This window comes from Astatotilapia calliptera, chromosome 8 (assembly GCF_900246225.1).
Source record: "Astatotilapia calliptera chromosome 8, fAstCal1.2, whole genome shotgun sequence".
Classification (NCBI taxonomy): Eukaryota; Metazoa; Chordata; class Actinopteri; order Cichliformes; family Cichlidae; genus Astatotilapia; species Astatotilapia calliptera.
The window spans coordinates 10,643,681-10,657,825 of NC_039309.1; the positions used below are offsets into that span (position 1 = coordinate 10,643,681).

Consider the following 14,145-nt stretch of genomic DNA (forward strand, 5'->3'; position numbering starts at 1 on the left):
TGTATCTTACGTATTTTATTTCATTTCTAGCATAAATTGAAGTACAAGACAATACAGTTATTTTAACGTACTGAACACAATGCAATACCAAAAAGGCCCAAAGGTGACAAACTGATGTAGCAATCACCTTTACATGTTAATCTCCATAACAGCTTTGGTGAGACAAGGATTTGCCAGTCTATCAATTTGTCCCATGACAGTGAAATCCTACTCTACATGCCCAGACATGTCTCCCAAAATGAGGTCACCTCTATTATCTGAAAGCAATCTTGCTGTGCAGCGACAGGAAAAGAATCAATGTACTGCACCCCATTAGGAATACAGTATATCGCTGTTTAACAGTGCAGACAGCCAGGATAGGTAAACTGTTGCTAATTTGTAACTTATGTCAAACGGGTGGCTAAACTCAGGCTGGCCTGAGAGGTGAGGTTAACAATCATCCAGCTCTGGGTCATGTGTGTGTTTGAGTTTAAGACCTAGTGATGGTGAACCTGCCAAAAGGGGTGTATGTGTGTGTTGTAAATTGTGGCCTAGATCCCTCAGATACTTCACTTCCCTTAACTGGAAAAATAACCTAGTTAAAGCCAAGTGAATTCATTCGAGAGTATTCAAATGCATGTTTAATAGTTCAATACGAGTCCAGCAGGCAGTAACATAATGGACAAAACACAGGGTCAAACAATGTGCAGGCTGTTAGAAAACTGGGTACCAGCTGCTAGTGCTTTTCTGCGTACATTAACATTTATTCCTGAATTGCAAATAGGAGTGGTATAACCAGTCAAGCTGCAGTTTCATACTACTGCATAACATTTCATTACCTCTGAATGCCCAGACATACTCAAGCTTGTGTCTGCTAATGGTGAAATAAACCTAAGAGACCTCAATGTATCACTTGAAAACGAGCTTTTTTTTTCTTGTCGAATTTATTTGGTACAGTGGAACCTTGGGGGCAACGATTGAGAATCATTTGTTTTACGCTCCATTTCCAAAGATCTCAACGATCCAGCTGTGACACTGAAGCCCAATAACCAATCTTTTTTTCTTTTGTTTTTTTGGCCACGATCGTTTTATTAACCCTCGGTGTGGATACCGTGTGTAATGAGTGGCTTTTGACAGAGAAGCTATGACAGGACCGTCTCCAGTAAAAGCCCGCTTAAAGTCAAGTAAATAAAGATAAGCAGTTGAAGATCTGTGGTTCTTCAATCTGATGGAGTGTCAGTTTCATTTTTGTTTACACAGAGAGAAACATGAGCCCAAGCATCAGCATAATTTATCGCATTCAGCAGTGGTTGCATTTATCATCTCTTAGACCAGCTCACTTCCCATTTCCAGCGATTTATTATTGTAAAACAAAAGCCTCTCCGATATGAATTCCAGTTTAAACCTGAGCCAAGGCTGAATTTTCCCCAAGTGCTTTAAGACCTTGAGCTTTTCTCTGACAATGACTCAGACAAATTTCCAAACTGATGGAGATTCCACACATTTTCACACAGACTCGAAAATGATCTTTCTTTATAACAATCAAAGAAAAAAATCAAATATTTCCTGCAGCCCTGTATGGGTTGTGCACGTTCTCTGTTTTCATCACATGACGCACAACAATTACTCTGCGTTAAAGTGCAGCAAATGTTTAGTGCAAACTGTGAGTACAGCAGCTCTTCGGAGAATTTGACTGTGGGAACTTGAACACTGCATTTCTCTCGCCTTTTAACTGTCAGTCAGCAGCTGGTTACGGCACACTCGTGTCATCTTGAGGTATCTTATCTATGCCAATCATGTACTGACAAATACACAGTACAGCTCAAGCATGCTCAACACTATCTCTTGCAGATGGGATAATTGTTCTGCAAACTTCATTCCAGTTTGTGTCACACTTCGCAGAGCAACAGATGGGAGTCTTTCCCATGTGTGACAATACAGTTGGCTGTTAAGAGTTTATAGAGGCCATGGGCTAATTAATTTAACTTTCATAACAAAGAAAACTTTCAGAAGCTACTTTTTAATGGTACTGCTGATCAGCTAGAGTTCAGTGTCCACTGCCTGGTGTTCAGTGCCCCCTCTGACTGAGGATCATGTCCACCGCCTGGGCCAGGTTGTCTACAGTGCCGTCAGCCGTCACCGCCGGGTGCCTCTCATCAATGGGCCTGAGGGAGGAGAAGCAAATGCACAGGTTTGAGGACCTGTATCGCAGGACAAAGGAAATCTTGGGCACAAAAGGGATGGTAAACAAGGACTAGCAGTTTGACGCAGTCGAGTGGATTAACAATGCTGAATGCATTATGTGGGGGGATAAAAACAAAACAAAAAAAAACCACAACAAAACACAACTGAAACGAAAAAGAAAGTTTGTTATCAAAACTGTCATCCTGTGTGGTAACTCTGGTTCTGTTAAGAGCTTGTTTAACAGCATTGTATTTTTAGTTCTTTTGGCTGCTCCCCTTACAATGTATCATCTGCCTCAATCGCACCCTTTCCAAAGCATACCTACACTCTGAATGTCTTTGACTACATCCAGAGTACATCCACAGTCGTCATCCTTTGCCCAACATATTAGTTGATTTGAAGGTATTTCAGGGTAACAGTGGCTCCATAACCACACCTTTCTATCATATGTGCAGGCTACTACACCACAATTATAGTGCTGTTTTGTATCAAGGTTAGGATCAAATCGTAATATACTGTTAATCTGTGAGGCTGTAACAAAACACATTACTTCCACACATGGTAACAGACCGATTTCTCCAAACTTGCTGTTCAGCTGTGCTAATCTCGTGGCTCTGTGGCCCCTTGACTACATTGACCTCAAATTTTTGTTAAGACATTTAGAGACACCAGTGCAAGAGACACTTGCAGTATTCCCCTGACATTCTCATCAGCTTAATCGTTACTCTGCATTTAGGACAAATTAGCAAATGAACTAATGCCAAGGTGCTGAAAATGGTTTACCTCAGACTTGTGCACAGTCTTGTTCTACATTTGTAATTGGATGGACTGCACAGAAAGGGTTATTGTATTTACAGCACGCACACAGAAATGATGTTTACATTTTTTCCCATATAAAGTACCCTACATCAAAAGGTCACGGGCCAATGTCCAAAATTACCCTACCCATAATCCTGTTTCCACATGATTTCCTAAATTGTGGGAAAGCTGTGGACTTGGTCAAGACGGGCAAGGCTGTAGCTTCAACACTGGCTGCTGCCATTGTTTGGATCAAGGCCCAGTGATGGATGCAGATTTGGTTGTTTAATCAGCTGGTAGTGGAAATGTAATCCATTTGGTGTGGCACTAGGCCCAAGCTCACACGGAGGACCTCCTTTCCACCCAATTCCATCAAAAGACAGAGACGCCCCTTCATTCATCAGAACTGCCCTGGAGTCCTGCTCATTTATGGAGTGGTGCCTATAGACCCCCCCCCCACCGGCCGCCTTGACCGGGCTCTGTGTGCTGCCTGTGTTCCTCAGTCACGGCTTGGAACTCCAGATGGGGACTCTTTGTCAGGCCCTGGGTGTGAGGCACACACCACCATTAATCCTGACTTCTGAGAGCTTACAGAGCCCCATGGCAAATATTTGTGAGCTGCCCAAGTGTAGTGACAGAAAGAAGAGGCCTGTGGTGGTGGAAATGGGGGAAGAGGTGCTGAATGCCGAAGCCACGCTGAATATGGCAAAGCAGTGCCATGTGTTTACGCATGTCTGTCAGCTGCCAGTGCTTGGGTTATGTGAGCTGGTCCACTAATGGTTGGGGTTTTATGTCTCCTGTGCTGGATTACTCCCGCACCCTTTTCTGCCCGAGGACTGATTGAGTTCACACACGCATGCACGCACAGGCATGAACGCACAAGCAACATAGGTTACATGGCTCTTATGTTTCAAGAAGTGAAGCCAAAAGTATCAACCTCACTGTCTTTTCAACCCGATGCTTCTTTAAATCTCTCCCCGACTCCATCTTTTAGATAGATGCATGCGTGTGTATTCATTTTGCTGCCTTCCTCCCATTCCCATGAATAATGAAGAAGTAACCAGGTCAATGTGACCATGCAAAATTCAGCACAATACAGCTAGTGTTACCGGTGAGGTAATCTGCGGCTTGCTGTCCTTCAGGTCATTGCAATATCAATACACGTGAATAGATAGGTTTGGTCCCTGAGCCTGACTGACATTGCAGAGCCATCACATAGGGATGAGGTCAGCTATGAGGCAGGAGGTGGGGAGCAGCCAAGGCTTTAGTACAACACAGCTGCCCCTACGCTGAAAGAGCAAACTGCCTCATCAGATGGTTAGTAAATGATCACACGATTTGTGCTGCAAGTAGTGCAAGAAAAAAAAAAAAGATTAAAAAATCCAAAAGGAGCAGGTTGGCTAGTGGTGAACAAGCACAGCAGCTGATTTGACAAAAACGATTTTGACAGCTGATTAACACTCAAGCAAATCATCAATCAAGATGTCAAACACTTGTAGGCTCCAAATTTTTTTTTGACAGTTGAAAATTTGAATATCTTTGGTTTTAGACAGCTAAAGACCTCACATTGGGCTCTAGGAAGATTAAATGCTGATCAAAAAGGAAAAGTGGAGCTTTAAAGTTGGGTTCTCTAATGCTGTCGATCCTTTAAAGCTATGAATGCCCCATGTGATTCTTGCAGGTTGTCACAGGACTTGCTTCCAAAATAACAAATCAGTTGTGAGTGATTCGAGTGTGATATGACATATACAGTATAAAACTTGACACTATTAAAAACACTTTATTTGCAGCCACTGGTTGTTCCTCCGTGAAAAGAAAGTAGATAAGAATGACTCATGTAGTGAGTGCATTTGTTTGTGAAAGTCTGCTGTGAGTCAGAGACACACAGGGACGAGGTAAGATATAGAAATAAAGAAAAGGACTCTTGTTTAACCTGAAGAGAAGAGGGCGGCTTCACCTTTGTTTCGTTTCGTTTAGATGCATTCAGCTGACTCCTGAGGTAACTGACCGCAGGGTGAGAGAGCATGAAAACGCTCTCGCTGGTTAATGCTTAACTCGCCTCGTGCACACAGGGAAGCAAAACCGTCACATATACCCGATTTGGATTTATACTTGTCTCTTAACCTCTGCACCTCTGCTGAGCAGGCATTTTGCTTGACACAATACTGACGAAAAAACAAACAAACAAAAAAAAAAAAATCAGGTTAGCAGCGTGCAACTCTCGGTGATATTTTGGTGTGAAGGCGGTTACATACTGAGCAACTCAAGCTAGAAATATCTGGGTTTCCTGTGATTTGACTGTAGGACAAAAGGCAACGTTGAAGCTTTGATCTAACTTTTAATGGCTGCTATTAATGGTGTAGTCAAAGAAGCATAAGCTAGTATAAAATCCAAACTGCCTACATGAAATATGGCTCCTATTAGACAGAAATTAGCATTTGTTAGCAATGAAAGAGGCTGGCTACTCAGTGTAGGCTTTAAAAGTAGTACCGTTTAACTTTGGGAGGTTCTTCTGATCAGTGTGTTTGCGCACTCTTAAGTAGGAACATGGGTGTGACAAATTCAGCCAAATATTTCAATATTTCAGCCACGTTACATACTTTATGACTTGGCTTTCCGAGTCATCATGAGAATTTTCCCAGTTGGAAATCTGTCACAAAAAGTCACAACTCTAAAGAGGGCTGAAGTTACCAAGAAAGTGTACTGAAAGTCATAAAAGCATTTAAAAACAAACCCACAACAAGAAACAGGAATAACCAATAAAAGCTTACCAATAGAGACATCACATAGCAACTAACTCAATGAAATGACATAGTTATCACACTGCTCCTCTAATAAATAGGAGCTACAGGGTATCATTGTAGGCTTTGTGTAAAGTGAGTTGCCACCTAGCAACACAGGGAAGATAACACTGAAAGTAAAGAGTCACTCTGCAAGTGAAAGGTGGAAAAACAGTCAACCCAGGCCAGTGTGTTGTTTTCATGCCAGACTAGTGAAGGCAGCAGGAGCTGAAACGCAGCCTTTTTTCCACTATAAAGACGATGATATTAAATATAACCTGAGGGAGATCACATCTTGATGACATTCATAGCCTTTATGTTGAGCCAAGCCGTGTGGGTGACATAAGATGCAGGCACATGACAAAGCTCTCTACCTTCACCCTGGGGACAGGGAGAAAAGGTGTGCAGCTGCTCGCGTTTCCTGCTGCACGGTGCCGCTTTAGCAGCGTCGGCCTGGAGGGTGAAAATGTGATCCGTTTGACTGACTCTGTTGTAAATAAAATGCCACAAGACCGAGTGAAGATGTAGCGGGGATCGTCGACACCAGCGATGCTACAGCCTGGTTTTATTACAATCCGCTCCGAGCTTCACTTTTCCTATCTTTCTGTTCTCTTTTACCTGATAGGTACAAAAGCACAGATAACATCCTTGAAATAATACAGCTGCACCTTCTTAGGAAAAACAGCCCAACTGAACAGAGGAAACCACCATGTTACGTGCATGTTATGGCAACAGAAGTGACAGATGCTAACTTGAAGCCTTCACATCCTCTGCCGAGTTTGTGGCAGTGCAGCGACCGTTATCACTTCACTTTACAAAAGGCTACATAATGTTGAATCATGATCAGCAAACAGCTGCGGCATGGTTTTCACACTTTACGCAGATTAACGGTTCTTTCCAATCGAGCTGGACACAAAAGGGGGTTCCCTGGTTGCGGCGCAAAGAGCTACTTGATTATTTTTTTCCATCCTGTGGCTGTACGAAAACCTCCTGTGAGTACGAGCGATGACTGTGAGCGTGTGTGAGAGAGAATCCTGACCTGCTGAAAACCACCTACTGGAAACTTTCTGCCTTTCACAATAACAAAAACATCCAATGCTACGTGAACAGGATGCAAACCATAAATTTTTTTATGTCCTCAACGACTACTTAGGACATAAACTTTTAGACATTATAGATTAGACTGACTCTTTATATTTGGTGTGACGCTCATCGCTTTGAAATCTATTTAATGAATTACAAAAGGTTTTGCTGCTATGGTTTAGGTGCTAATTTGTGGAGTCATCTTAGGTGATCCGGTGGGAGCAAAGGGAAAAAAAATATATATCTAAATTTTAGCTTTTAAGAAGCCATTACCTTCTTCAACATTTAACAGCTGTCCTTGTCAGTGTTGTGCTAAATATGCAAAGCCTTACGTGACCCAGATCTAACCACACTGTTTTCATCTGTGTGCTGTTATTATTAGCAGCACTGCTGATGACTTGCTGAATTGTCTTTTTGTGCGTATATCTCAGGGCGCATGGGTGTTATGCTAGCTCTGAGGTGCTGCTGAGTCACCTGCATCAGATAAAGAAAATGCAAGTACAACCATGCATACCCACTTGCTAAAACAAATCCTAACAAAAAAAATGGTTACAGCAGAATCCAGGCAAAGGCCCAAATCCCTCTAGCCAAGCAGCTTGTCAATTGGTAATTGCAAGAGGGATTGGTTCCCCATTGAAACGGCTACGGGTCTGTGTTCATGTATTTAAGAGGCAGTGCCATGTTTCAGCCTGCCATCTGTGGGCTACAACTCGCTCTACTCTCCCACTCTCACTCATTTCCTCTTCTCTTTCTCACGGGTGGAAAAGTACTGTTGAAGGAGCTCAGTGACTGAGGCCTGCTTGGTTCCTTTGTCTTACCGTGGGAGTCTGGTCTCACTGCAAAAAAAAGCTCAGGTTAATTATTAATATCTCATTGACTTATAACGCACAGCAGGCTTTAAAAGAGCCTGCAGGCAGGGGGAAGCTAACACCCATGGGTGGGGAGGCTTCTATAACCTCTTTGTGGCTACTGCCACTTCAATCTATGACCTCAATTCAATATATGGCACACTATCAGGTGTTCGGATTACACATTACTACGATACTAAAAACAAAAATGAAACAAGCTTTTGAGATTTTGTTGAAGACGAGTCTCACTTTGCCTTTCAACTGTTCAGTTCAGCTTTGTTACTTCTTGGATTTATGACTAGGTAATTGATCATAGGGCTCTCTTATCTGTCACATAAGACAGGACAGCAAACTCAGGACCCCATGTAAATGATTTAAACTCTATATTTAACTGTATAACAAACAGTAAGACTGTTGGGTTTAAAAAGGGGGGGGTTTCAGCAACCTGGAAACCACCTAACAGCTTTTTACACATACATTTAAAGTTTTTGATGTTTTTAAAAAAAAAATTGGCATGATGCTTTTCTGACAGATTGTAGGTGAATGTAGGGCTCCTCCAGCTTGTATGTAGAAATGTCCTTGGACAAGACACTGAACCTTGAGCCTCCCAACGCTTTCATTGGAGTGAGATTGTGTGAATGTCAGAATAAAATTTTAAGTGCTTTATGAATGGGTGTGTAATTGGGATAATGATGCTTGTAGTAAAAACATTTTGAATGACAAATCAGACTGGAAAAGGGTATGTATAGTTTTTATATACCCATCATGGTCATAAACATCATAGTAATTTGGGGTTTTTAGATTATTAATGTGAACTCTTCTTCTTCCATAGTGAAATTGTCACCCAGTCTACAATGGGACATCTTTGACTTTGAAAGAAAGTTTGAATTTATTTTGGATTTTCTCTAATCTACACAGGTTCAAACATATGCATACGCTCAGGTGGTGCTGAAGGTTCTACAATGTCTTTTAATTTGATGCTGCTGCCATGAAATAAAACTTTTATGGTGGTTTTAAGACTTGTTTTATGCATTTAGATGCATAATTGCTAAAAGTACGTGCTAGGTGGTTGCTAAGCAATAAGATGGAATCAAAATATGTGATATAGATAAGAACCTTGACAGACTTAAGATGTAGTTCTGTGCCAAGTTTGGTTGCTCAACTCCAGATTGTGTACGTGTAGTTGGTAGACAAAGAAACAAATACAAAAAAAGATTTTGCGATAGCCAAAGTATAGCTACACAAATCTGTATCTTACCAAGTATGGATTGTCTGGAAACACCATGCTAAATTAGCATTTATTTTTTGGAGCAAGTATGCTTGCATCAATTCAGATCCACAATTTTGTACAAATAATTTACAATAACAGTTTCAGTTGGCATCATGATTGGCTGATTTTGGTTGCACGCTACAATTGGAAAATTTAAAAGGACTGACCACAGTAGTGAAAAACTAGAATGATAAATAAAGCAGTTACAATTTAGGCCCATCCGCTCCGCATTTGGAATACACTGGGCATAAAGATGGAAAATTAGGAAGTGGCCCATTGCATGATGGGGCTCAAGTAGCTGTTAGCACGAGCAAGAACTAACAAGCGAGTCTCTTTTTTTCCAGTGGAAATGAACACCCATTTCTAGAAACATGCAGCAAAAGAAATCCAACTAAAAAACACAGCTTTCATGTGTTATCTGTTAAATAGAAGGGAAATCCAACAGTGGAAATAGGAACCTTATGCAACACACATTTATCCCAGTTTACCATGCATCCTGCCAAGGCCCTGCTGCTGACTGACAAAGGAGATGCTGAGAGTTGTTAATGGCTTGTCAGACATCACTGTGCTTATCTGTATGCTTCTGATGATGCATAATGTCAAAATTACTTTAGAATTATGCCTTATTCGGTCAGTCTAATAAGAAATGAACACAGATTTATATACAACCCATTCTGTACAGTCAGGTTTACACATTTCTATATAAAGCTAACAGGTTAGAACGTGCTAGCTTTAGTTCCTCTGAACATCTGGGTGGACTTGGACACAAAAGAGGGCCCCTGTGGATTTAGCTTTAGCTCAAAGGCCACGTTGTGCACATGTCACGCATCCCTTTGCTGGTGTAAAGAGTCCGTGTTCTTGTGGTGCACAGATAAACAGACCTAAATGACACATTTAGAAACACTGTAGCTGACAAATTCACAGCCCACAGCCTCAGCGGAGAGGAGTGCACTTCGATAACTTCACTTCCTTCCCACACAGACAAAACTAATGTGTTAAGAGTGGTTAAGAGGACAGGGTGTGGGACTGCGCTGTTACACGAGACACTATGAAGTGCCTGCACTCTTTTCTACAAAGCAAAATGCTGCACAGATCAAGACAATGCAAAGCGAAAATGTGACTCAAGCGTAACCTGCTCAGGCAAGACTACACATTCAATTCAGTTTAGTGTGCTTGAAGGAGAGAATTAAAGGCATTATCTTAGGTAATCTACATTTCATAACTGTCTAGGTTAAAGGAAGGCCTTGCAGTCATACATGAAACCATGACCATTATCATATGTGCTGATCTATATGTCGTGAGGAGGACTGAAAGCTAAGCTAAGCTGAAATACATAATGTATCTGGGAGCCATCCCAGAAATAACCACAAAATAAAAGCTAACTGGCACCAACAGTCCAGCAATAATCAATTTCAACATCATGCCAATATAGATTTAAAAGCAAATATTTTCAGTCAAACTGCCAGATCTGATCACCATATGGAGGAGGTCCAACTTAAATTTGGATCACTTCATTTTTATTAGACAGCCATTCAAATACAGGCAAATGATTTATGAGGAATAGTGCCAAGTTACAGCATGTGGTCTCTTAGGAAGCGGGAATACAATTAACCTGCCCTAAATATGCTAGTAATATTGGGGTTATTATACTAATTCTGTCCACTTTATTATATTAAGCTGACAGCAAACATTTTTCTACTTGAAAAGCCTTCTCTTGTGTTTGCTGAGGCTGATTGGCCATTTGCTTTCTTAATGAGCTGTCTTTCCTTTCATTCACTGCACTCACAATGGCTTTATTTTCAAGACTTCATTACAGGTTTCAGTGGAAATCTGCTCAGGATATCCACACTAATCACAGGTTATGTGCCACTCAGAGAGAGCCAGTTCAGTCTGGGCTGGGAAGGTTTCTCTGGACTGGTCTGCTGGTGGACAACTGTACAGTGTATTGTAGTCTGTTAAGCTGTTAAAATCCTTTGGTGCTTACTCACAGATTAATTGTACCATCACTTTTGGATTAAGCCAAATTATTTTTCTACTCTCAGACTTGTTGGTTCTGATCATACTAGCAGTTAAAATCATAGCTTGGAATATTTGCATACTAACGCATTGGATGAGAACTGCGTGTCCTCAGGGATATTACTCATTGCACAATGTTGCAATGTTGCAAGCTCATAGAAACTTCATTGACAACATCCATGTTCGTGAAATATGCCATATGCCAAGCATTTATCGTTTTTTTTTACATATTCTTGTCTGTCAAAGAGCATTTTCAAAAACTGTTAGCTTTTCTTCTAGTTATCTCATTACTACACTATCATGTTTCACTCAGTTCTCATGAATCTCAGTTTACCTATGCGTCAACTGTAATATCCGTCTAGTAGCCTTAAAGTCAAAGAATCTGACAGTTACAGAACATCCCAGTTGGAGAAAGTTGCTACATAAGAATAACCGAAAACACCTTTGGACTAAACTAAAATAAAGACTAAATACAAGTGCAAAATTATTGCTTTAATTTGAGTACATTTTACAACAATATTGAAAGAACTGCTTGTAAGACATATAATACCATACATAGTGCCTGTGGGTACAACACAAGCAGGTTTTCTTTCAAATTGTTTCCTAGGTGAGGTATGTGAACACTAGTTCATGCGGAAAGGAGCTAGCACACAGCTCAGAGTTCCCACAGAGTGTTCTTAGGTGACTGAACACATGAAAAGGCTATTATTGAGGCTCATAAAGCCAAAAATAAATACATTTTAAAAATCAGCAGAGCGATATCAAAGGTAAACCTAGTAAATGACACATGACCTGGGAGACCAAGACTGCACAGAGAGTCAAGAGTGTTCTCATCAAGAGTAAAGTTCATGGCACCCTTTTTCACCTTTAGATGCCTTTCAAACATGTTGGTGGCGAATGTGTTGTGGGCGGGGGAACATACAGCTTTCGTCGCGCTTGCTGATAGACAGGAGTACGCTTTTACACCCTCGTATAATCTATATGTTCAAAAGGCAACACCCGCCACACCCTTCTTCTATATAGATGCAAAGCAACAGCTAACTAAAAGAGGCTACTCTGTTGTCTCTATTATTTTTTTTATTAAAAAGCCACAAAAAACGAGGAAAAATGTAATTCTAAATGTTTTGTGAACCATTTTAATTCATTGTCTTTGACTCTTTCTACTACGCTTGCAAAAACTGTAGAAAAGCTGTGCTTCTGTCTAAATATTTATGGACATGATTGTACTTGGTGTGCCCACAAAGGCAGGAGTGGAGATATTTCTGGAATGATCGGTGGAATCTCAAACGCTGGAACAACATGGGGTTTTCCTGTTCTTTACACTGTGCCAACAAGGGCCATGAATGCAGCATTGAACTAATGAACCGTTCTTTCTTTAGCATGTTCTTTTGCAAACATGCATAAGTCAGCATCTTGATGCATTCTCAATCATCCAGGAAAGTAAATCTCCAAAAGTTGATTCTGTTCATCTGGACATAGCGTTTTGTGAGAGAAACGTTTCGTCACTCATCCAAGTGACTTCTTCAGTCTCAGCTGACTGCAGGTTTCCCCAAATCTTATAAAAAGTACATTTGCATAATGACTGAAACCAGCCCACTGAAGGGACAATGGGCTGGGAGGTCAGTCTTCTCATGATAGTACTTTCTATCATGAGAAGATTTTGTCACTACTCAGTGATGAAAATACTTATGAGCCCCTGAAACGAGACCCAGGAAGTGGCTACAGCAAGAGGGCGATAGACTGTCTGAAGCAGTTAGAACAAGACAAGGCTATTGACCGGACCTCATACCACAGGCTGTACCCAGGGGAGTCTACACCAAGTCTGTATGGTTTACCGAAAATACATAAACGGTGCACCTTTAAGACCGATTGTCTGCATGATCAACTCTGTCACCTATAACACCTCCAAGTTTCTGGCTTCGATCCTCAACCCGCTGGTGGGCAGCTCTGAACACCACATCCAGAACACCCTAGATTTTGTTGAGAAGGTGAGAGATGTCATTATGGAGGCAGATGAAACCATGGTCTCGCACGACGCTACATCTCTCTTCACTTGCATCCCAGTGACGGAAGCGTTGGAGGTAGTCCGTAAGAGATTACAGGATGACACCAACCTCAGCAACAGGACCACTCTCAGCATCGACCAAGTGTGTTTGCTTTTGGAACTGTGTCTTCATTCCACCTACTTCACATACAAGGATCAGTTCTACAGGCAGAAACATGGGTGTGCCATGGGCTCCCCAGTTTCACCCATTGTGGCCAATTTGTACACGGAAGAAGTGGAAAAGAGGGCTTTGCTTTCCTACCCTGGAACACCACCAAGCCGGATATGTGGATGACACCTGGGTGAAAATCAAATCTCGGGATGTACTACATTTCACGGATCACATTAACTCGGTGGACCGACACATCAAATTCACCAGGGAGGATATGAAAAGTGGCAGGTTAGCCTTCTTAGACTGTGAGATTGCCATCAGTAATGGGGGATATCTAAAAGCTGACGTGTACACAAACTGGGTGTCATCAGGACGCTACAACACAGCGCGAACACCATCCCCACTGACACAGCGGCCAGGGAGACAGAAGAACAGCACATCAAGAAGGCCCTGAGTAAATGTGGTTATCCCAGCTGGACTTTTGTCAAAGTGGGAAAGGCACCTAAAGAAAGCTCCAGCCGATCCAGGAGAGAAGGACAACCGCTCCCCAAGCGAAAACCTATAGTGATCCCATATGTGTCAGGAGTATCGGAGCAGTTGAGATGCATTTTTTCAAAACACCAGGTCTCTGTGGCTTTTAAACCCCAAAACACGCTGCACCAAAAATTGGTCCACTCCAAGGATCGGGTCCTCCGACACAAACAGAGTAACATAGTGTACGCTGTTAAGTGCAGGAGGATTGCCAGGATTTATACATCGGGGAAACCAAACAACCTCTGGCGAAGCGGATGGCACAACACAGAAGAGCTACCTCATCAGGCCAGAACTCTGCAGTCTATTTACACCTACAGGCCAGTGGACACTCTTTCAATGATGAGGATGTACACATCCTGGACAGGGAGGAACGCTGGTTTGGGGGCGGAGTCAAGGAGGCCATTTACGTGAAAAGGGAAAGACCATCTGTGAATCGAGGAGGGGGCCGAGGGGTCATCTTTTGCCATCTTACAATGCTGTGATTGCAGCCATTCCCC

At 41.9% G+C, this 14,145-nt stretch overlaps 1 protein-coding gene across 1 annotated transcript in view; it reads right to left on the reverse strand.

Annotated features, from left to right (window-relative positions):
- lhpp (phospholysine phosphohistidine inorganic pyrophosphate phosphatase) overlaps positions 1 to 14,145 on the reverse strand; it is a 24,642-nt gene continuing 10,497 nt past the window's right edge. Inside the window, exon 9 of the mRNA XM_026178455.1 lies at positions 1 to 2,144. Coding sequence (XP_026034240.1) covers positions 2,048 to 2,144 — 97 coding nt within the window. The 3' untranslated portion in view covers positions 1 to 2,047. The remainder of the gene's footprint in view (positions 2,145 to 14,145) is intronic.